Genomic DNA, 22,480 nt, shown 5'->3' on the forward strand with positions numbered 1-22,480 from the left:
AAGAGCTTAATTTTACTATGCATATTATAATCACAATATTGTGAAATTAAATAAATGCCCAAGTGAACGCCGGCTCGCTTCGCATGAGCCAAAAATACTATCAGTTGGTATTTTCTTCTATTCCGCATACGTCCACACTATGCACTCCACTTGAAGTAGTAGTTGTTGCGTGCACGGTGTATAGGTAGAAGCTACGCGCACCTTGCTACGTAAGTTAAAAAGTGTTAATTTATTGATAATGTAAAAACATAGTCGCAGTGTTATGTAAATTGAAATAACACAAATTGTAAATAATCAACATATATCGTAACATATGGAAGTGACTGCAGTGGCAGCATAAATGGTTAAATAGTGAATCTACTATGTGTGTGCATTAGTGTATGTGCATGTGTGTGCAGGAGGTGCTACAAACGGGAAATAAATTGAGTTTAAGTTTGAGTCATAAGCCAGGCAGAGAACGCGTCATGTCTGTAGTATCAAAATACGTTGAATTGTGTGTTGTCATAGGCATCAATTTGGTTAATTCAATTAGTATGCATAACAACAATAAACAATTTATCAGCTACTCATACGTTAACTGTATGTACTCAGTGTATGGGAACTGATAATCTATGTGTGTGAATGTGTGTGTGTGTATATTAGTGTTGGTGTAGCTCGCCTTTATTAATTAATTAATTATTTGACCTAAGCGGTCACTCAATGTGCGCGTTAAAGCTGAAGAATTGTTTAAAATTCTATATATACCATGTGTCTATACGTATACACTTGCAAACCTACTTTAAGAAAATGGAATAGTAGTGAATAGTGAATAAGTTCATGTGCACGTAATACTTGTTTACATACATACATGCATGCCTACATAAATATGTTGCCAGTGCATGAGTATGTTGCTGGCTTATACGTGTGTGTTAGTGTGTAAGAGAGTGAGAGAGCAACAAAGTTTCTCTCGGTAGCTGGTGCTCATTTCGTATTAATTTCTTTTTATTTACTTTTAGTTCACACAGATCAGGTTTTCCAGTCATCAAGTGCCTGTCCTCGCTGCAGCTGCATTACATTACATTTCTTCGTCTCCCTTTTAAGCATATTATTCTAAGGTGCGAAAGAGAACAAGTGTTTGCCTGGCTGCCTGAGTGCCTGACTGGACAGGTTAAATGCGAGAACGCAACCCCCGGAAATGCCAATAGAAAAAAGTCGACCATAAGCAGAAGCAGATAAGAAGCGCCTGCATAAAGAAAGCAGCGATCAACAAAAAACTAAGAAACAAAACAACATAAAAGAACCAGCGCTGAGAGCTGTGTGCTGTGTGTTTGTGTGTGTGAGCGAGTTGAACTAAATCAATGCAGCTTTCTGCACTGGAACTGCAGATAATACACACACACATCCAGATACCCCAACACACATACATGCACATAATCTTTGGCACAAATTGAATGAATGGAATAATTATGTTGTGATGGGCTCGTGCTCGTGTACACGGCGACACTTTCTGCTGTCAACATGCTTCCTGCAAATGGTAAGTGTGTGTGTGTGTGTGTGTGTTAGATACAGTGAGAGTACCATATGGCTGACCCTAATTTTATTTCATTTCCCTATTTTTTATGGACATACAAACAATGCTTGATATCTGTTCTGAATTGCCAAACAATCGACAGATAACGATTATCGAACGCCAGGTATTCGACTTTCTCGGATATATGTGGGCGCCCATATTGGTCAACTTTTTTCAAATATTATTCATCATATTTGGCTTCTACGGTGCATATCATTTTAGAATCAAGTACATTATAACCGTAAGTACACAAAACCCTCCAGGCCCAACCGGCCAGAGATAACAAATTATTTGACGATAACCCAAATTTGTTTTCACAGTATTTAGTATGGAACTTTGTGTGGATCGGTTGGAATGCGTTTTTAATATGCTTCTATTTGAATGTCGGCAGCCTGGATAAGGTAAGCAATTGAGGTCAAATCACAAATAACATATGGGAAATAGGGCTTAGCCTGATAAAATATTGTATATATAGAACAGAGCTTTGCTTTTATGAGGGAGCGATTGTATGTTAAATGATTTTATTTACAGCTGGAACTTTTTGTAGCTGATTAATATATGTTTATTGCGTTTTTTTTTTTAGTACTTTTTAAATTCTTTATACGTAGCCGTTTGCTTAGGCGATTCATATCATATCTTCCTTTCGATTGGAAACTTCTATGAACTTTTGTTTGCTATTTTGCTTTTGGATTGTTTCCTTAACATGTTTCCAATTTAAAATAAGTATTTATATACCTTCATCTCATTTATATCGATTATATAAATCCATTATAATATCTTTATCGAGGCAATCTATTAACTGCTTTCGTTTCCTTTTGCAGGATGGGGATTTGCTTAACATGGGCACTGGCAGCGTCTCCTGGTTCGAGGCGAACGGTTATGGCTGTAAGCCCACCTATAACATTACCTCGGATGATCCGTTTCGACCTTTGAGGCCGGAGCGTGTTGAGGATTGTCTGCTGGACTATACGCTCGTTGAGGTCATCCATTCGGGTGTACAATGCGCGCTGGCGGTGAGCAAGCTAAATATATATAAATATGTGCACACACTCATATACATACATATATATGTTAATCAATTTTAAGTGCTACGAATTGTCATCAATTGTCTGACTCTTTCTCTCTCCCTCCTTGTTTAGCTGCTGGGCATACTTGGTGCGATTCTAATCAGCTGCATATTTCTCGATGAGGACGACAGATGTAAGTTGCTGCAAAGCTCGACAAATTTCAAGCACATTCATCTATCTATATATATATTTATATTGTCTAAAAGTGACGCACTCTTTGGTAATTGGTTTCTAACAATTTGTAGTTTTGTCTTTTTGATTTAACCAACTTTTTGTGTATATATATTTATATTTTTATAATAATTTCCCAAAGCTCCCCGAAAGAAATTAAGCTGAATGTTTATGTACGCAACGACTGATATGTTTATATCTATAATTGTTAAACTATATATTTATTTATAAACAAAAAAGAACGAAGTGAACTGTGTAATGTTATATGAATTTCAAAGCTTTGATATATACAAAAAAAAAGAATACCTGCCCGGAATGTCTTCCTATTATTTTTGTTTTTTGTTTTTGATTAACCAAGCGAAATGTTTATAAAACGAATGTGAAAAAAACAACCAAATGTTATGCATACCAGAAACAATCATATGCCACATATATATATACTCTATACAATTATCTTATATCATATATCATATATCATATCCTTTATATATATGCTCGTAAACGTTATCTATGTTATAATTATGTCATGAGTCCAACGAAAAGAGCTATAATTTTTGATTGTTATTTAATTGTTAATTGCTTTTGCTGTTTAATCGCACACACATAATACACATTTGATTTGTATTTTATTTATAATGTTAAAGCATCTTAAACAATTTCTGGTTTACAGTCGATTTCATGAACGGCGATGCGAAGAGTCCACAGCACACCGTCGTCCATCCAATGTACGTGAGCTATACAAGTATACCAACAACGTCTGCAAGCGCAACCATGCAATCAAATAAGCATATGCAGCAGCAGCAGCAGCAACAACAGCAGCAGCAGCAGCAGCAACAGCAGCAGCAGCAGCAATACTCACTGCAATTCCATCAACACAGACACAAATCGAGCAACCACAACAACAACAACAACAATAGCAACAACAGCAGCTACAATAATACACTCAGCAATGCTCATCAACAGCCACAAGCACAGCAAGCAAATAACCTTAATGCATACCAACCACATTTAACCCACACAAGTGGCAACAACAACAGCAACTACAACAGCGGCAGCAAGAACACTCGCAGCAGGTCGCAGCAGCAGCAGTCACAGTTGAACCACATTGAGAGCCAAAACAAAGAGCAACAGCAGCGCAAGCGCCTCTATCAAAGCAAATCACCCGCTTTGAACTCAGTCAGTCCCATGTCCCTGTCCATGTCCATGTCCATGTCGCCGCAGACCACCTCCTCGCTCTCGTATGCCTCGCTGCAGAACTCGAATCCCCAGCTGAGCAACAGCAACTACAGCATTTGCAACGATACGTCCAGTGGACACTTTGCACGCATTCATCATAAGCCAAAGGCTCCCAAGTCGTTGCCCGACATCAAATATGCCCAGGTGGCTCTAGCCCGACTTTCGCGCAATTTGGAAGAGGATGAGGACAGCTTCTCACTGCACAATCTATCGCCCAATGGCGACAATGGCGTTACCTATGTGCCCTTCCAGAGTCCCACGCCCAATAGCTTGTTTGTTGAGAATAATAATGTGGGCACGCCGCACATTGCCTTCAGCTCCCATCCCGAGCAGGCCCATAACAACAACAACAACAACAGCAATAATAATCATTATCCATATGAACAGCATGGCTTGCCTTTGCCTTTGTCTTTGCCCACTATTTCGAGCTATAAGCAACTGCCACGCCCCACACAGATACCGCTGCCCACTGTGCCCATACACAGCTGCCATGTCGAGGCTGATCCGGCGTCGGAACTAACCCTGTCTCCCCCTCCTCCTCCTGTGCCACGGCCGCACATATTTCAGCCACGTCTGGGTCAAGCACCCTACCCCGATCTCTCGCCCGAAATAGCCGAAAAATATGCCATGCCCACACAGCATGTGCCCAGTGGCTCGCCCATGGTGCGTCGCAGTCAGCGTCGCCCGCGTCCACATCCAGCTCCGGCCAACTTCTGTGATCAGATACGGGACACACCGCCCGGCTACATGTTGCGCGCCCACAGCCAAGATCGATTGGAGGAGCAGCCGGTGCCAGCTCAGTCCCAATCCCAATCGCAATCGCCATCGCAGTCGGCTCCGCATGTCAATCGACGCAGCGGACGCAAAGCTCGGCCGCGCTCCTTTTGCAATTCCATTGTGGGCGCCCAAGCCTAAAGGGCCTTCACACACAGATCCTCATTTTGCTGCATTCCTTTTGACCAAATCTGATAGACTTTTAGAGATTATACAGGTGCGTTAAGTCGCGCCCATTCGAACCGAAGCTCCAGTTGTCTCTCTCGCTCTCACGCTCTCTTTGACTCACGTATGTTCAGCTCCTTTAGTATCTCTATATAACCATCTCTCTCTCTCTCTCACACACTCTGATATATACATATATTATAAATCTGTACTGCGGGTGCTGGGCGAGATTTGCCGCTTGTGTCTCATGTGTTTGTCCATACTAACTAACTGTATATTACGATTTAGTATGTGTTGTCATCCTTTTTGTTGTGGCTAACAGAGTTTAATCTTAATACAAGCTACGAGCACGACCTAGAAACACTATAGTTAGAGATAGTTTGTAAAGTGCTGGCTTGAAGTGCAATGCAAGAGAATGGTTTCGATTTCCCAAAAAAAAAAAAAAAAAAAAACAAAAAAAAACTGAACGACTAATCTGTTCCCAGTTACAGTTTAGCTTAAAGCAGGCGTTAGGCAAAAGCATATATTGAGCTGTGCTCATTTGAACGAACTGTTCCCAGTTGCAATTAAGGTGTGGGAACAGTTAGCTGTAGACACTTATACGCAACTGTTTACAGTTGCTAACTACATATATAATGCTGTTCCCAGTTAGGAACACCTCTAGTTAGCTCTACTTTAAACAATTATTCTCGACTTTTACTATGCAGCTGTTCCCACTTGCAGATATATAAAAGTTATTTGATGATCTGTACCCTATTGTTGTCTGTTTATATGATGTTGTTCACAGCTCGAGTTTCAGTTTGAATGTGGACTATATATTAGAATCAGAGTAATACTAAACTAAAACTCACTTTAAGTGTCATGTAAAACGAAAATGTTGCAATAATTAAGAGTGTTCCCAGGAACAGCTGTCCATACCGTGCAAGTGCAATGCAAATTGAATGAATTACAGTTACATTCAATACCAACTGTTCCAATTGCAGCTCAAGCAAGCGGCAAGCAGAAAAGTTGAAATTTTATACACTTAAAGAAATTTAGTCTAGCAAAATGTTCAACATAATGCAAATTTTATTAACAAAGCTAAAAGAATTTGTTGCGTCTAGATTTGCCTTGCATAGCACTTGAAGTGGATAAAAAAAAAGTAGATTTAAGCTAAATATTGGATGCCTTGATAGCCATTCACTGAATTATGTGACAAACACACAAGAAATACATACAGACATACATAGATACATACATACATACGCGCTCTCATTCATGTGAGGCTTTCCATAATGGCTGCAAACAACATTATGAAATGTGATAGAAAATGTTACAAAAAGATGAAAAAAAAAAAAACTGAAACGATACGAAACGAAACGAAACGAAATGAATCGAAAAACTATAAACTGGGAAGGGAACTAAATGGGAAGAGAAACGTAACGCTAAGCGGAAAGTCGAAATGCCTTCATAATTTTATGTTCAACTGTGATACTACATAACGATAACAAATTATTAAAACAAACACACAAACAAATGTCACAAAAGTTGTTAAAAATTCAAATCAAAATATTTAAATTTGCCAATGCAACCAAAATGCCTTTAAAACGAAAGAAAACTTTTTGTTGAAAAATATAAAAGAAAGAAAAGGAAATTAAAGAAAAATTTAAGCGAGATTCGTTATATAGATTTATCTCCATACATATATATATATATATATATATATCAATTGTTAAGACTAGTTATTAAGCTTTACACAGGAGAAATTCGCTAATTAGTTAATAGGCAGAACGAACGATCTATATAGTATATATAAAGATATATGTATGTAGTTCTACTTATAGAGTCTATATAGTTCTACGAGCTGATTGCGTGCCAATATATATTCTGCAAAACGTTTAACCCTCTAAACAAAAATATTAATAATAATAAATGTTCATTTACACAAAATGTTTTTTGGCTTTTTGATATCGATGTCGATAGTTATCGACTTATATATATATAATCTGGTTAACTGGCTTCATGTAGCTGCTATCCTCTAACTGTATCTCTGTCTCCCTCTCTCCCTCTCTCGTAGCTAATCCTGTATACATTTTAATCACACAAAACACCAAAAATCAAAATCAAAATATCTAACAATGCTCAGGTAACTGCTGTTAACTTGGCTAGCTATATCTGCCTTAGAATAAAGTTGATCGATCACTGAACTAATTTCTTGCATTTCGTCATCTACAGTGAAGCACATTAGCAAGCAGTCGAAGCATCGCCAGTCGCTGTACTCCATTGATATAAGCGACACGATACGGCATCGAGGCGACGTGATGTTGGGCTTTGGCGATCCACACGATCAGGATCTGGATCAGGATGGCGGCGAGCTGAGTCCCAAGCCCATGACGCCGCGTCGGGTTAAGCGGCGCTCGGTGATGGCGCGCGGCTCACATGGCAGGCAATCGAGTGGAGCTGGGGGCAGCGGCAGCAGCAGCACCCGACGCTCGCATCATGGCTCCAGCAACACATTGAGATCGAAGCATGGACATGGACATGGGGACAGCAGCAGTGGCAGCTATGTGCGGAGCAGCACGCGTAGCTCGCGGCGCAAATATCAACAGAATCCGGTGACCAAGTTGCTGGATCAGCAGCAACAGTTGCAGCTGCAACAGCAACAGCAGCAGCAGCAGTTGCAACTGCAGCAGCAACATCAGCAGCAGCAGCTGCAGCAGCCACAGCTGGGCTCATTTCATCGTCAGCGCTCGTTGACAGCTTCCAATTTGCAGAATCTCAATGCGGACATCGCCAGCAACAGGAACAGCAACAGCAACATCAGCAACAGCAACATCAACATCAACAACATTATGAGCAACAGCAACTTGTATCACAGCTATCGCAAGAATATACCACTCGATCCCATTTACTATAATACAAATGGGCAGGGCATGTTGTTGGAGCAGCAGGCGTCGCCGCCACTGCCGCCGCCGCCGCCACCACCGGCGCCACTGGGCGGTGGCCACTATAATCCCAGCTATCAGCACTCGACCACGCAGCTCAACGATGTTGGCCATGCCAGCGATGAGCTGTACAACAACCGTCCGCCCTCTGTGCGCTCCAGCTACTCCAATTTCCACGGCTCACGCCCACTCTCCACCGCCTACAACAATGCGGAGAATGTTTTTGTGGGTCTGAGCGGTGCCAGCGCCAGTCCGCCACAGCCGCCCTGCACGCCGCCACTGTATCAGCAGCACCCACTACACCAACAGCAGCAGCAGCAACAACAACAATATCTGCCGCCTCCTGTGCCAGAGCCAGCGCCAGCTTACGTCAGTGCCCAGTCTCACATGAGCTTCTCAAAGCGCACTGCCTCCAGAGAGAGCATACGCTCCATGGCCTTCCTGAACAATGGACCGCCTGCCTATAATCTTAACTATCATACGCCGCCTGACTCCGAGACAACCATGTGAAGGACCAGTAACAAATATTTATAGCTAGCATATGAATCGTTCAGTAACTAATAAATCAATAAGTAATAACTATTGTTTGAGTCATCCTAAAACATCACGATCATAAGTAAATATCATTCATTAACTTAAAACTATCATTTGGATCATTGATCATCTTTTTTTTTTTTTTGCTATGTGAATAACTTAGTGCCTATGAAGATATATTTATCATATGAAGGAATTATTTAATAACCTGTTCATATCATTCAATGTTTCAAAAAGTTCAAAAATATTCAATAGCTCGGAGATATAAAATTGTATCATAGGAATTCCAAGATATGAATCCTTCAATGACTTATTGACATCACATGAATCATTCATTAATAAGTTATTGAATGTTCATATGACTCATTCAATCATATATACATCAAAGATCTCGATTGACTCGAATCGAACACTATTTATATCGCTATAAAAATATACAAAGTTAACTGTAAACAATTCGCCCACAAACTACATGATAACTGTTTACTTATATCTTATATAATTATCTATAAATGTATTTAACTCTAAATCTAAATTAGATTTTAAGCTTCTGTCGTTTTACCAAAGTGCCTTTGTATATACATATATAGAAAACAACAACAAATAAACGATTCTTTTGTATGTCAGATCTACGTATTATGAATTTAGATAAGATTGTAGATGTTAGATAGATGATGAGATATCGCAAACTAACCTTCATATCACAATTCGTCAGCACATATAGAATATAGCTTTTATATTGATTTTGGTGGGTTTCTAGATAGTGAGAGCTATGAGAATTGATGTAGATATATAGAAAATAACTGACCTTTATATGACATTGAACTTACGCTTCTTATTTTTAACAGTAAGGCAAGAGAGATATGGTTAGATATAGATATATATACTGAAAAATATACATATATATTTATATTTGTAGGTATGGATATAGACATAGATGTAGATATAGACAAAGATTTGTGTACAGGTATAGACATCGATTATAATGCATAGATAGTTTGTAGCTCGTGCTATATAAACTGTAGACCCGATATAAAGCCTGATATTTATGTATAGGCTTTGAGGCATTGCTGTAAGATAAGTATAATCCCGTTGTTATTCATTGCGGCACACTAGAAGCGAGAAATAATAGAAAAGTATGGTAATATTTATAGGTATATACATATATTCTTAAGTTTGTACTACTAACACTCATCTGCTTCCCAGCCCGGCTCCAATTCAAGCTGCATATTCCGCTCCTTCAGCCAGGTGAAGAGCGGGGCAAAGTATTCCAAGATGCCGCGCCCACTCAGCTTGCGTTCACCTGTGGCTATAAACATGATGTCCCGCCAATGCTTAGTGGCGCCCAATTTCATCATTTCCCTATGCAAATAAAAATATAGGGTATATAGCATATAGAACTAAGTTGAGCAGCTATACGTACCGCATCAAGTCTCCCGCCTCAGTGCTTTTGTGAAAATCGCAATTGTGCAGCGGAAAGTTAGGATCTCCAGGCTTATATTGTTGGCTAGCTATGCAAAAAGAGCGATAAAACTGGAAGCCAAGAACCTCACTGATGAATTTTCTGGGAAGAAGAAGAGAGAGCACTTAGACAAGATAGACAAAATACGAATATAAAGCCTATTTTGAAACAAGAATAACAGTGAAGACTATATAAGACTAGCAGGATTATATGACAGAAGAAAAACTATTTAAAACTGGAAATATTGTAGAAATGTATATATGAAAGGACAAATAATTATTCTAGGCATGGAAATCTATATTAGAAGAATTCCTACAGCTAAAAATAATATTTCTGCTTACCTTGTACTGGATTTCTCTGGCTGTAGGCCACGATAAAATTTATAGTCCAAATCAAAGTCCTTGGCAGTACGCCATCTGGGAGGCTGTACGCCCGCAAATTTGTCCTGCAGACGCCAATAGGCGCAGTTGTAGTCCTGTACGCCAATGCGACCGTCCATGACATCCACAAGGAATTTATCGTTGATGAAATACTGCGGCACAGCCAAGAGCGTGTGTACGCCCATGCGGAAGAGGCGATTCAGGGACTGATTCTCCGTTAAGCTATCATTCAACAGGATGTAGAGGCGATGCAGATGACGTGGCGTGCCCGAAGCCAGCACCGCAGTCTCGCCTAGCGCGGCAGCAAAGCCCGGACAGGGTTCCGTATCTAAGCCAAACGGTAGCTCACGCTTGTAGATATTATACTGCAGCTCGGCCATGGTGCCATGGATTTGCATCAGCTTCTTGTAGTTGGGCTTGGGACAATACCGCATCGCGACATCTGGTGGAAAGTAGTAGACTTGGGACTTGCAATCCGGGCCGCCTTCATCATCATTCATGCGCCGTAAGAAGCGCTCATAAAAGTTGCTGCAAAGGAAAAACATAAGCATTGAGATCGGCCGACTTAGAGTTACTCTAAATTTCACCTATGCATCTTATTGAGACCCAGCGACTCGAAGAACTCGGTTGCCTTGTTATTAATCTTGACAGGTGTCACGAGCACCTCCTCCAGACGATGGTGCACTGAGGGCAACTGATCCTTGGGATAGGGCGTGCGGAAGATCTGGTGCGAGTACCAGGCCTGCGACAGCATTTGATCGAACACGGGCGCTGAGATGGCGCCGTCATCTTTGATATTGGCCTTGGGGTAGGCGAGTTTGGCCGAGTGCCTCAAATAGGCGTGCATCTCCCTATAGAGCGGCATTATCTCCCAGATAACTAAGCAGTAGGGTTAGATATATAGATATGTATATATAGTAATGCCAATGATAAGTTCCTCTATCATGTATATAGATGAACTACCGCAAATAATTACAATAAAGCAGAGTATGGCTTTTAAAGTTTCCATTTCTCGACCTCTCTTACCCTCCTCCATTTCCGCCTGGAAGTTCTCCGTATCGTAATACAAATACCAAGTTCTGGACGGCGTCACATGCCCATTGTAGGTGGCAGCGATGCGCAGGAGGCGCACATAGTCGATGAACGTGGACCTGGCCGTATCCTTGTCATTGATGGCAATGCGCCAGTAGAACCAGTTCGTTTTCAGATCCTCGTACACCCTTGTGTGCATATTCAGATTGTAGAGCTGGGGGTACATGGCCAACGGTCTGCGCGCCGAGCAATCGTCGCTGGTGCAGACCAAGGCGCCGCTGATGAAATTCTGCATGGTTCTCAGCAGATCCTTGGCCTGTTCATAGTCGTCGGGTCGCAAACCGTGCAGCTGGAGTTTGGCCAGGCGTTGAACGCGACGACGTAGCAACGGATCACGCAGCTGCTCCACGGGCACAACACTCAGATTGGCCGCCAGCTCGTGGAGCAGCTTGTAGGTCTCCGTTTCCACTTCCTGCTTGCTGGGCGCCTGGCCACCCAGCGGAGACTTACCCTTCGAGGTGAGCTGCAGAAAGATGCGTCGGCGCATATCCCATATGACGCGCATTCGCTGCGTGGCCACATCAAGTATACGCTGCGTGGACTCCTCATATTGACTAGAGTGATTCGAAGTGGGCGTGGCAGCGGCTAGGGCAACCGCCAGGAGCAGAACTGGCAGCAGCTTCTGCCAGAGCATGGCGCGGCTGTCTATTGTTAGGGCCTTGAGTAGAGCTGCCCTGCTTCAAGCTTACTTCCGTTGAGTAGCTGTTGCCGATAACTCAACTCAACTCAACTCGTCTGTGGCTTATCAGTCTCCAAGCTGCGTTTATGTTCTTCTCTCGTTCAGATCTTGTAGAGCTGCGAGCTATACGAGCTCCAGTTGCGCACTGAGCGAGTGATTTGAATATGTGTGTTCCTATAAGGGCGTAAAACAAACAAGCGAGTGGGTCGCTTAAGAAGTTGGCACATACGAGTAATAAAATTGATAAAAATAAAACGAAACTAAATTTATTTCATATTAAATTAACTCATTAATATATATAGTAATATTTTTAGAAAACAACTTGATTTATTTTCATTTACTACAACATTTATGGCTGCCCACTCTTTACAATAATCTTGAGCAACACTTCTTATCAGTTTCGAGCTCAACTAGAATCCAGAATGAGCCGGTTGCCTTGACATATAGTGTACGAAACCCTCAGATCTAATTTAAATATTTGAGAATTGGGGAGAAAACCACTATCCCAACAAACATTTGATATGAACTTGAGCTGAATTTGGTATAATATGCATTGATACAAGCATAGATAAGTATGTAGAAATATGCAATAGAGGCAAGGAAACATGAAAACATTGAAAAATAGAAACATTTCAACAAATAATATATACATATGTATATATATAAAATATACGCTCGACTTGAATTCATGAGCCTACTCGAATTCATGAGAATCGAGGAGAAGAGCACCAAATAAGAATAACGTTTAATTTCAGTTATACTTCGTCTATTTTCCGATTGGCTATCAAAGCACACGTGCTCAAGCACACTCACACTCACACACACTCACACACACACACACACTTCTCTTTCACACGCAGACAGACCTAAATTTAAATAAGTTTCTATTTAAATAATGAATAAAACGTTATTTATACGCTCTGCTGCAATTGCATTGAAAAGTCGCTGGCAAACACTTCACCTTTCTCTCTCTTGCTTCCACTCTGTCTCTCTCGCTCTCGCCATCTCGCGGTCCTCAAGGCCGAAAATGAAATGAAGTATACGCCATGTGGCACACCGGTTAAGAATTACAGTTAACTTGGCTTTCGATTGAATGGCGAGCAAAGAGCTGGCGTCGCAGCATCCAATTCATCTTTTGTTAGTCAGTGGCCCATATTTGGGGCTTAATAATTTTGACGTTTTTAGACAGCGGCCTGCGGTGCAGCAGCAGCAGCAGCAACAGCAGCGGTAGCAGCAGAGGCAGCAACAACGGCAGCACGAAGCCAGAATAGTGGGAAATTCGTCATGCCCAGCAGCGCATTTGTTTATGCCGGCAGGAGTAAAAGAAAAGAAGTAAACTGTGCCAAATCGACGCTGGCAATGACGAGTTTAGCCGAGTCCAAGCCACGTTTTGGTGTTCTTCGACTGCTTAGCCTGGTTGGTCGGCTACTTCTGACATTTTGGCCAAAACATACGCCGTGGGTCGCTGCGACACGCACATGGCACACGCCACTGGAACAGAGAGAGGGAGAGCGAGAGAGAACGAGAGAGCGCGCGTGTCCTGGCATGTGCGCTATAGGGGGAAATTTCGTTGGTACTTAATCGTCTGGCTGCTCTGCAGATTACGTCAAACGGAAAGGAAAACCCGTTTGCTCGCAGTCAGTCACCAACGAACCTTAGAACCGAGCAGTCGCCATTGCAATGCACGCGTCCGTAGTGCGAGCCACACAAATACAAAAGAACAAATAAAATAATACAAAAAAAAAAAAAAAAACAACAAGAAAAAACCAAAAAAAATATATCATATATATACGTATATAAGAAAAGACAGCACACTGACACACACACAGACTGAGGGGCATACACTTTCACACACTCCTACCCACACACACTCACACACATACACTTAGCAAGTCTGAGAAACAGAGATTTACAAGTGCAAGCAGCGAAAAAGTCTTCTGCGCCCAAAAATAGAGTGAAATGTGCATATTGTTGTTGTTGTAAAGCAGGATATAACGGAAACTAACCTACATTTTCGCGCTCTTTCGCACGCTTTCGCACAAGCCAAGACCAAACTAACACATACACAGCAACGAACGAACGAACGAACAAACACGCACGCACACACTTACAGTAACTGTGACGCCTGTGCTGTTGCGCGCTCGCTCGCACGCGCTTCAAACCAGAAAAAGAAATCAACAGTAAATTGTAATAACACTTCTCGGCTTAAGGTGTGTGCGTGCAACGCCGCCGTCGTCGTCGTCGTCGTCGTCGTTGCCGTTGTCGTCGCCGTCGTCGTCGCCATTTGTCGTGGTATGCGTGTGTGTGTGTGTTTGTGTGTCAAACAATGTGCGTGCCAGCGCTGTTTTCATTTTTGTTGCTTTTGCCAGCGCCGCTGTGCTTGCTTGGCCAGCATTGTTGCATAGAGAGTTGCGACTAAAATAAAAATGTAATTAATGTAAAATATATACATACATACATACAACAACAACAGAAGCAGCAGCAACAAGAGTTGAAGAAGAAGAAGCAGCAGTACTAGCAGAAAGCGCAATAATAATAACAAAAGTGTGCCCAGCTGCGGCCAATTGAAGTAGCCGCTGTAAAAGGAGAAGGGAGCAAAAGGAGAGCAGAAGAGCAAATTGCAACAATCGAATGCAGCCTGCATATGTATATATTGGTATGTGAATGCGCGCGTGTGTGTGTGTGTATATATATAAATAGTAACTAGTGCATTGGGCAAATTGAAATGTAAATACACACAAACAAACACACAGACACACACTCACACACATATGCGTGTGCGTGCGCCTGTGTGCATATCCTGTGCGTTGTTCAGCGATTACATAAAGAAAACAGCAACAACAACAGCTACAACAACTGCTACAAACAAATGCAATAAAAAGCAATTAAACATCTTTTAAGGTAAATCGGCGAACATTTTCAATGCAGCATATATGTATATGCATATGTGTGTGTGTGTGTGGGTGGGTGGGTACTGCTCTGTTGGCGTGTGTTTGTATTTGCGTTTGTTTGCACATGTGTTGCCGAATGGCCGAGGGGGCGTGGCGTTTGCTGTGTGCCCTATTGCGGCCTTTGCGGTTGTGGCTTGTGGCATTGCCTTACTTTTTGTTGTTTTTCCGTTTCTGTTTTGCTGTTTTTCTGCTTCTGCTTTTTTTTTGTGATTTCTGCTCTTTTTTGTTTTGTATTTTTGGCCCATAAATTAGCGCTTGATGTGCTGCACTTAACTAGCGCGCAACCGACGCGACGAAGCAGCCAACGAAAGGCCAAAAAGTGTAGCATAGCTCAAGGCGCAGGCCAGCTTCCTAACGAAATGCCCTGAGGTCACGCCCAAAAAAAAAAAAAACAAAATGAAAAATAAAAGAAAATTAAAATAAGCGCCGCCACATAGCTGCCTGAGCTGCTCTTATTGTTGTAATATAAAATATATTTTGACGATTTGTGTGCTAAGCAAAACAACAAACGAAGCGGTGCAGGTGAGCTCGAGAGAGCGGTAGCGAGAGCGAGAGAGAAAGAGTAGGCAGACAGAGAGCAGCAAAATAGGGGGGAAAGAGAGGTGGTTCGTTGGCGTACCGCAGGGGTTCCGCTAACTGATTTCTGTGCCCTGCTTGGCCATTTGCTTATCGACTGCCGCACGCAGCAAAGAGACAGTAAAACCTCAATTAACGAACAGCCGCAATATGCGGGAAATATATGAGTATATGAGCTATAAACTTAAGCAGTTGCTCGAGTACTCATATAGGATTAAGTTTATATGATAAGATTAAGGCACAACTGGAATATAATGAAAATAGATGCAGCTATTTATCCATAAATTTTGTATATGCATAGAAGTACATATATGATTAAATAGCTTCACATAAGTTACAGTAGAAATTACGAAATACAACCTGAGCAGTGTAGATAACAAAAGCTCTTATCCAGATTGTGCGAGTCACTGGATATCCTGAATTCTATCTGCTGCTCAAAAATGCACAGTAACTCCTGCTGCCACATATAAATTCATCGTAAGGACTCCCACGATTGCCTCAATTATCTCCATCATTTCACTACTTATCCATGGAATATTAAATCAGATACTAAAATAGAATCCAGCAGTGCAGGCACTAAAGCATCCCTCAGGAGCAGCTCGAATAGTAGAATCCTATATATGCGCATATTTGATAGGATAAGACACAGTGAAGCCAATTCTATTCTATCTTCATTTTCTGTTTATAATTTTTCAAAGAACCCTCTTCAATGTAAACACATCTATTACTTTAGAGCTGATGCAAGTTCTTAGTGCTCTTTATCGCTTCATTGTTCGCTTTATCAGAGCCCTCACTGTACATAAGTACACACAGCTCTCAGAGCTCTCGCCCGCTTAGGCCGGTGCGCCTTTATGACTGCATTGTTGTGTACTCTTGACACCTGTCCCCCCTAAGTACTCCAGCTCCTCGAGCAGCACGCCCCACGCTCCCACTTGCCCACGCTCATTCAATCACAGTGCGGCTTCCGACAGGGAGGGGGGGGCTCGCTGGCAAGACACACCTGCCTGCAACTATGCGAGATGCTGTGCCGTACTTGATATTGAATATTTTATGGCACTTCATCTAACGTTTTCCATTTCGCCAGCGTCAGCGGTGTCAAGAAGTTTTGCAAAAACACAACAGGAAGCAGGCCTACGTAGCACCCAAGTCAACCAAACACACGCAAACATACACACTCACACACACACGCATACACATAAAAGCTGCTCACAGCATCCGAAGCTTGGCCTCCTTCTGTTTGCCTTTTGCTGTGCGCCATTTATCAATTCTTTTAACTTACTTTTAGTTGTACGTGTGTGTGTGTGTGTGTGTTTGTGTGTGTGTGTGTACCATAATGTTAATTAACTTTATCTTTTGGTAATGCTTTAAGTCTTAAAGCGTGCACATTTTCCGCTTCTTCATTTATTCTACGCCTCTCTCTCCCCCTGTTCTTTTGCACGCTCGCTCGCTTATCTTTTCCGCTACGCACATTACGTATACGTTACGTAAACGTAATGCGATAGCAAGCTTACATTGCGCATACGACGCGTAAGCCGTCGTGTAGGTGGCTTAAACTGCACATTATCTGGCAGCCAATTTCCGTTTAATGAGCAGAGACAATTGAGCGGAACGTAAGCCGCTGACAGACGAGAAAGAACGTGCATTTATATGGACTGTATATCATATATACATTTACGTACGATATAAGCAGATAATTAAACAAGTAATTAAACAGGCTTATATGCAATATATTTATTATATTATAATTGATTTAATAAGGCTGGATTCTATTATTTTTTATCAAATTTGTTTTTAAGAGGCAGAGGGAGGCGAGACGGATCCCATAAACTATATAAATTCTTGATAAAGCTGACAAGCTGAATAGATAAAGTCAAGTTCTCTCTTTCAGTCCATATATAGTTGATACCAAACCCCAAGAGAAGAGAAGAGAAACCCAAATAAATATAGTAAAGTCAGAAATGCAGTTCAAGCTAAGCTGAGCATGAGCGTATGCATGTGTATGTGTGTGCATGTGTGCTTACGCTTCTTTACATGTAACAGCTCCCCCTATATCTACTATTTCTGAACTTTATGCAGTCGTAAATAATCCAATCCCGGCCTTCAATAAGACGAGTGCCTAGGCTTGGGCAATCTAAATGAAAATAATATAAAATTCAATTTACTTCATTGTACTCTCGAATGAAATGAGTTCCATGAGAGCCCAATAGTATTGAATGCATATATTAAGGCAAATATCTTCTAATTTGGCTGCGTAGCACAATTTACTTATAGAAGCCTAACTAAATGAGTTACCAAACTAATAAGTTGTCCTTTTTTCTTCTTTACCCCAATTGCTTTGCATATCAATTGCCTGCAGTAAGCCCTAACTACAAAAGCACAAAATGTGAGGCCAACAGCAACAACAACAACAACATCATCATCAGCAGCAGCAGCAGCAGCAGCAACAACAACGACAACAACAGCGATAACAATAAACGAGGCAACAACAAAGTGTCAGCAACAAAAGGCAAAGGCGTTGAGCCATGCCCATTATTGGAAATACCCGTCAGACTCAACAGATTTGCATAGCTAAAGACGCCGACCGAAGGATGTCACAAGGCAGGACATGAGGCGAATGCAAAATGCTAACAAAGGCGACAATATTAACGCTAAATGCGACGATCCCAATGTCTGAGCAGTGCTAAAGTGTGACAGAGACAGAGTGAACGACAAAGAGAGACAACGAAAGAGAAAGAGCGAGAGAGAGAGAGCGAGAGAGTGGGAGGGCGAGAGAGCATGCAGCTGCGGTAAGAGAGCAACAACAAAAGCAAACAAGGATATTAACGAGGACAATCAGTCAAGATGAGTGATGATCAAACGCTTGCAGCACAGAATGATGATAAAGGTAAGTTCATAAAGGTGCCACAAGCACAAACGAACTCACACACACACACACACAGACAGATTTATACAAGTATATATATATATAGTACATAGTAGTTGCCATAAATATCGAGTATGAAACAGATTGTCGAGGCGAACGACGCCTGGTTTGAGTTGCCATCAAATCTGCGCCCGGTCCTGGGCCATGCATATGAAATGAGCCCCAGGCAAAGGAGGAGCAGGAGGCGGGGCACAGCTCTTGACACCCTGCAACTGGCCCAAAGGCAAACAGGCGAAAATTAAAAGGCGCGGCTTGCACGGCTAAGAGATGCCCTGTATATAAATAGTTTATTGTAACGTGCGCGACTAAAAGATACTCTGTAGATAATATAAATAGGTCTCGATTACTATTTCTCATAAAATATTCGACGAAGAAATACTCTCTAGATTTGGCCGTAGATTATTAAGCTTGAAATTGATTGGCTACCAAATGGTATTAGGTATTAGACTAAAAGATACCCTGTAAAGTTGTGCATTGACTGCAGAGGTTGAACACGAGTGGCAGTTGGGCTTAGAGCATATCTTGAACATGCATCTAAGCGTATATAGTAGATTGTATTTTAATCACATTAGTGTGTTTTACAGAGCATTCGACTAGCAGCTACCCTGTAATTAATTTTAGAGATAACCAATGGAAAGAAATCGGCAATTGGCTTGCATACCTTGTCTTCAAAATTCTTGTCAATAAAGCTATTTACAGGGTATTTTATGGCCTTGTATTAGCTTCTACTACTCTATTATCAAAGGACTCATTCGAAATAGAAGATTATACTTGAATTGCCCAATAAAAATTAGTAAACTGATTCCATGTCCAGTCGAATGTTGTCCTACCCAATTATATGACTAGTTACAGGGTATAGCGACACGCAAGGCTAAAAGCTGTGCAGGGATTGGCAATGAAGCGGGCATTAGAGCAGGGGCCACAGCACCGGGCAGGGGCTACGCCAGGGGCCAGCGAGGGGCACATCTGCATGATGTGGGCGAGTATTTACGGTTAGCTGCTGGTGCTGTGTGTGCGTGTGTTGTGTTGCCTGCTTTTTTGCTCTGCTGGTTGGCGAGGGGTGGTGGGGGAGGATGGCGGTAGCTGACGTTAGGTGTAAGGGCAGTTGGCTACGTTCCGGACTCGTGCTTGGCTCATCAGCATAATTAAATAGCCATTGCTCATTGTGTGTGCAGCTCAATAAAATTTGACTCAAACTCGAATCAAATATGCCACATACAAACGGAGTCCGTGTGTGCGCACACACACACCCATACAGACGCATACAGACACATAGAGACACATACGAGCACAAAGCAATGCTTAAGGAGCAGCAGGATTTGGAGGCTGTTTAAATAAATGATAAACTAAAAACGCAATCGCTAGGGGAGCGACTAGCCATCTCTTTCACACACACACATACGCCCCTCTCCCTGCCTCTCTAATGAGTGGCCATAGGTTACGCAATGCTTGGGGCAACGCGGGAGGGGGGAGGGTGGGCACGCGTGGCATTGCTACAATTGCCAGCTGGGCCAATTGTTTGGCCTTAACGCAAACCGTCGCTCAGTGCAGCGGGAAACAATGCACAAAGGCCAAAGCGCAGCGCGTGAGCCAGGGGGCGTGGCAGGCTGGCAGGCAGGCAGGCAGCGACAACGGATTACAAATATGAACGGAAACGGAAACTAATTAAATATGTAGAGCAAACTGTGCAGCCGTTTACCTTGGACTGTATTCTATTTTATTTTATTTCATTTTTTGTATTATCATTTCTTTTTTTTTTTTTTTGGCTTTTTTTGGTGGCAATTCAATTTGCCTTCGGCCAGGAAGCGTATGGCAAAAGAAAGAAAGTGCAGCACGCTGACTGGCAATTATGTCACACACACACACACACACACACACACATACATGCAGACTCGCAACTCCCAGTCACCATTGAACTTGTGCAAAGGTCTGCACAGCTGCAGCGACGCTTTAAGATGAATGCATCGGGCGACTTGCAACTTTGACTGGTTTTAATACCTCTTGATTGGTTAACCAGGGAACTTGACGATTTGCTGACCGTGCAGGTAACAGGTGGGACAAGGCAAATGGGCAGGGCAAGGAGTGTGGTACAACACCTGGGCTAGTTGAAATGAGCTGAAATATCTGATATACTTATGAACAATATATAGTAGATGTATATCTTATACATAGTATATATCTTAAGGCATAGCTGATATCTCTAAAAAAGACAACCAAAAATGTATGTCAGCAGTGATTCCTTATGCCTTAATCAAAGACTTTTCAAGCCCTAGCTTGAAATTTGCTATGCCATACAGTTGTGGCCCAATCTATCATAACTCGAATACTTAAAGAGCTGGCGCTATAAAATGTGTTACGCCTATACTCGAAATGTTCAGACAGATAGTTAATATTTCAGTTTTAGCCATAGTAAATTCTTGTGCTTTGTAACACAGCTCGAACAAGTTGTTAAATTTTATATGTATTTGATGCTCTTCAAGTATACACAGATAGGAAATATATCAAATACATATATCCCTCTTCTTTTTTCAATACCCCATCGTTAGCTGCAGCATACCTCAATAACTGTGACAGCTGTAAAATTTCGTATGTAAATGCTCGTAAAATATGCACAAAATATTCTTTTACGTATCGCATAAGTCCTCTTGTCTGACATTTATTTAAACCTAACTCAAGCCGACGTTTAGTTAAAGTTATCAAAATTAAATATGAACACGCTCATTAAGTATATAAAGCTATTTGATAGCTCACCTTTGTTGCATACCCTAGACACTTTAAGAACTTTACTGGATCTTAAAGTATCTCAAAGTACAGCTACAAAATTGTTGTATATTATATTATATTATTTATAACAGTTACATTAAATAGAATGAATACTAGCTTATAGCTAAAGCGGTGACTAGAAGGGGTCCCTATGATATATAAAACTACGAGTATAATAGATTTAAGATTTGTATGCTGATTGTTCTCAAGTCTCTTTCTACTTATTTTCTTGCCTAACCCAACACATTCTCCGCTGGAGTCTAATAACTTACCATATGTCTGCATGAACTCAAAGCATTTCTCCCACATCAAAAGTCTGTCTGATTCCATTGCCAGGGTAACTGCTAGTCGTGCATTGCCCGTGTAAGAGCACACTTGTTTGTTTGGTTTTTCATTTTATTTTTGGTATTTTTGGAAAATCCAACTTTTGCTACATAACTGTGCCGCTGCACCTGTGTGTATGTGTGTGTGAGTGTGAGTGTTTGTGTGTGCACAATTTCCTTTCTGTGTATCTGAGGCGCTTTTGAGAATCATTTTGCTTCCGCATAAACTTTGTTCGCGCATCTGCCGAAGATGTTGCAATCAGGTTATTGTTGTTGTAGGTGATGTTGCTGCTGTCGCTGCTGCCTCTGCTGCTGCCGCTGCATTATGCAATACAGGGAAGATGTGCGTTGGCTGCATTTAATGTTAATGTGCGACCGCGAACCGGTTGCCCATCATTGGAGCCCTGCTTCCCAGTTCCAGTCTCCCAGACTCAGACTCTTTCTCTTTTTGGCTCTCTGTCTCGCCCGCTACCGCCGTCCCACTCTGTTTCACTCTCGCTGTCTCTCAGTGGCCTGGCTTAATAACCCGCTGCTTTGTTGTCGTAGTCTCGACTGTTAATCTTCATCAAGCGTTACACACGAACTTGATTTTCTCGGATAGCTAACGACCTGTACTGCCTGCCTTATATATGTGGATGGACTAGAGTCGAAATTATTGTATTCAAAATGCATTTCATATGATTTTTACCTAATCATCGTTACTAGCTATACCCTCCAACTAATTCCGGGTATAGCGAATACTCAAGTCATGTCTGTCAAACTGTTTCCTTTGTCCACCATTCATTGATTGTTTGCCCCTGGGGAAGTACTACAAAACTGCTATAAAACAACTTCAGATCTCTCCATTCATGTAAGGCATCAATAATTAAAAGCATTAACATCTATTATATCATTGATTTCTTTCATTTATT

The 22,480-nt window shown here is 41.7% G+C and overlaps 3 protein-coding genes across 15 annotated transcripts in view; 2 read left to right on the plus strand and 1 right to left on the minus strand.

Annotated features, from left to right (window-relative positions):
• The first annotated feature begins 63 nt into the window (after positions 1-63).
• On the plus strand, positions 64-9,046 carry NKAIN (Sodium/potassium-transporting ATPase subunit beta-1-interacting protein). 2 transcript variants are annotated; one of them, XM_018010939.2, is made up of 7 exons: positions 64-209; positions 996-1,513; positions 1,653-1,790; positions 1,870-1,950; positions 2,371-2,562; positions 2,689-2,749; positions 7,177-9,046. In XM_018010939.2, the coding sequence occupies exons 2-7, from the start codon at positions 1,454-1,456 to the stop codon at positions 8,394-8,396; spliced, it is 1,752 nt and encodes a 583-aa protein (XP_017866428.1). In that variant the 5' UTR covers positions 64-209; positions 996-1,453; the 3' UTR covers positions 8,397-9,046. The 2 variants fall into 2 exon arrangements, with proteins under 2 accessions (XP_017866428.1, XP_017866426.1); XM_018010937.2 differs by lacking the exon at positions 7,177-9,046 and adding an exon at positions 3,458-6,891.
• Positions 9,047-9,302: 256 nt separating this feature from the next.
• Positions 9,303-13,179, minus strand: Ance-5 (M2 family metallopeptidase Ance-5). The gene is made up of 7 exons (XM_018010944.2): positions 12,995-13,179; positions 11,289-12,207; positions 10,850-11,141; positions 10,224-10,790; positions 9,844-9,984; positions 9,610-9,782; positions 9,303-9,532 (listed from the first exon to the last, which is right to left on the minus strand). The coding sequence occupies exons 2-7, from the start codon at positions 11,986-11,988 to the stop codon at positions 9,516-9,518; spliced, it is 1,890 nt and encodes a 629-aa protein (XP_017866433.1). The 5' UTR covers positions 11,989-12,207; positions 12,995-13,179; the 3' UTR covers positions 9,303-9,515.
• Positions 13,180-13,652: 473 nt separating this feature from the next.
• The window catches only part of NaCP60E (Na channel protein 60E), a 38,752-nt gene continuing 29,924 nt past the window's right edge, over positions 13,653-22,480 (plus strand). For all 12 annotated transcript variants that reach the window (XR_016270446.1, XM_018010921.2, XM_018010923.2 and 9 more), the window contains exons 1-2: positions 13,653-14,934; positions 17,917-18,444. Coding sequence is in view for 11 of the 12 variants with exons in the window: in XM_018010921.2 (XP_017866410.2) it covers positions 18,402-18,444 (43 nt within the window). In the remaining variant the exon portion in view is untranslated. The remainder of the gene's footprint in view (positions 14,935-17,916; positions 18,445-22,480) is intronic.

Source organism: Drosophila arizonae, chromosome 5 (genome assembly GCF_054131065.1).
Source record: "Drosophila arizonae isolate 15081-1271.41 chromosome 5, UAZ_ARI_1.0, whole genome shotgun sequence".
Lineage (NCBI taxonomy): Eukaryota > Metazoa > Arthropoda > Insecta > Diptera > Drosophilidae > Drosophila > Drosophila arizonae.

Excerpts from the sequence above, each read along its gene's own strand:
- Ance-5 (XM_018010944.2), bottom strand. The coding sequence starts at position 11,988 with ATGCTCTGGCAGAAGCTGCTGCCAGTTCTGCTCCTGGCGGTTGCCCTA. Across the intron at positions 9,985-10,223 it reads CCAGAGAAATCCAGTACAAG|AAAATTCATCAGTGAGGTTC; the intron begins GTAAGCAGAAAT and ends TCTTCTTCCCAG. Across the intron at positions 9,783-9,843 it reads GAGGCGGGAGACTTGATGCG|GGAAATGATGAAATTGGGCG; the intron begins GTACGTATAGCT and ends TTATTTGCATAG.
- NKAIN (XM_018010937.2), top strand. The coding sequence starts at position 1,454 with ATGGGCTCGTGCTCGTGTACACGGCGACACTTTCTGCTGTCAACATGC. Across the intron at positions 1,514-1,652 it reads CAACATGCTTCCTGCAAATG|ATAACGATTATCGAACGCCA; the intron begins GTAAGTGTGTGT and ends AACAATCGACAG. Across the intron at positions 2,750-3,457 it reads TCTCGATGAGGACGACAGAT|TCGATTTCATGAACGGCGAT; the intron begins GTAAGTTGCTGC and ends TCTGGTTTACAG.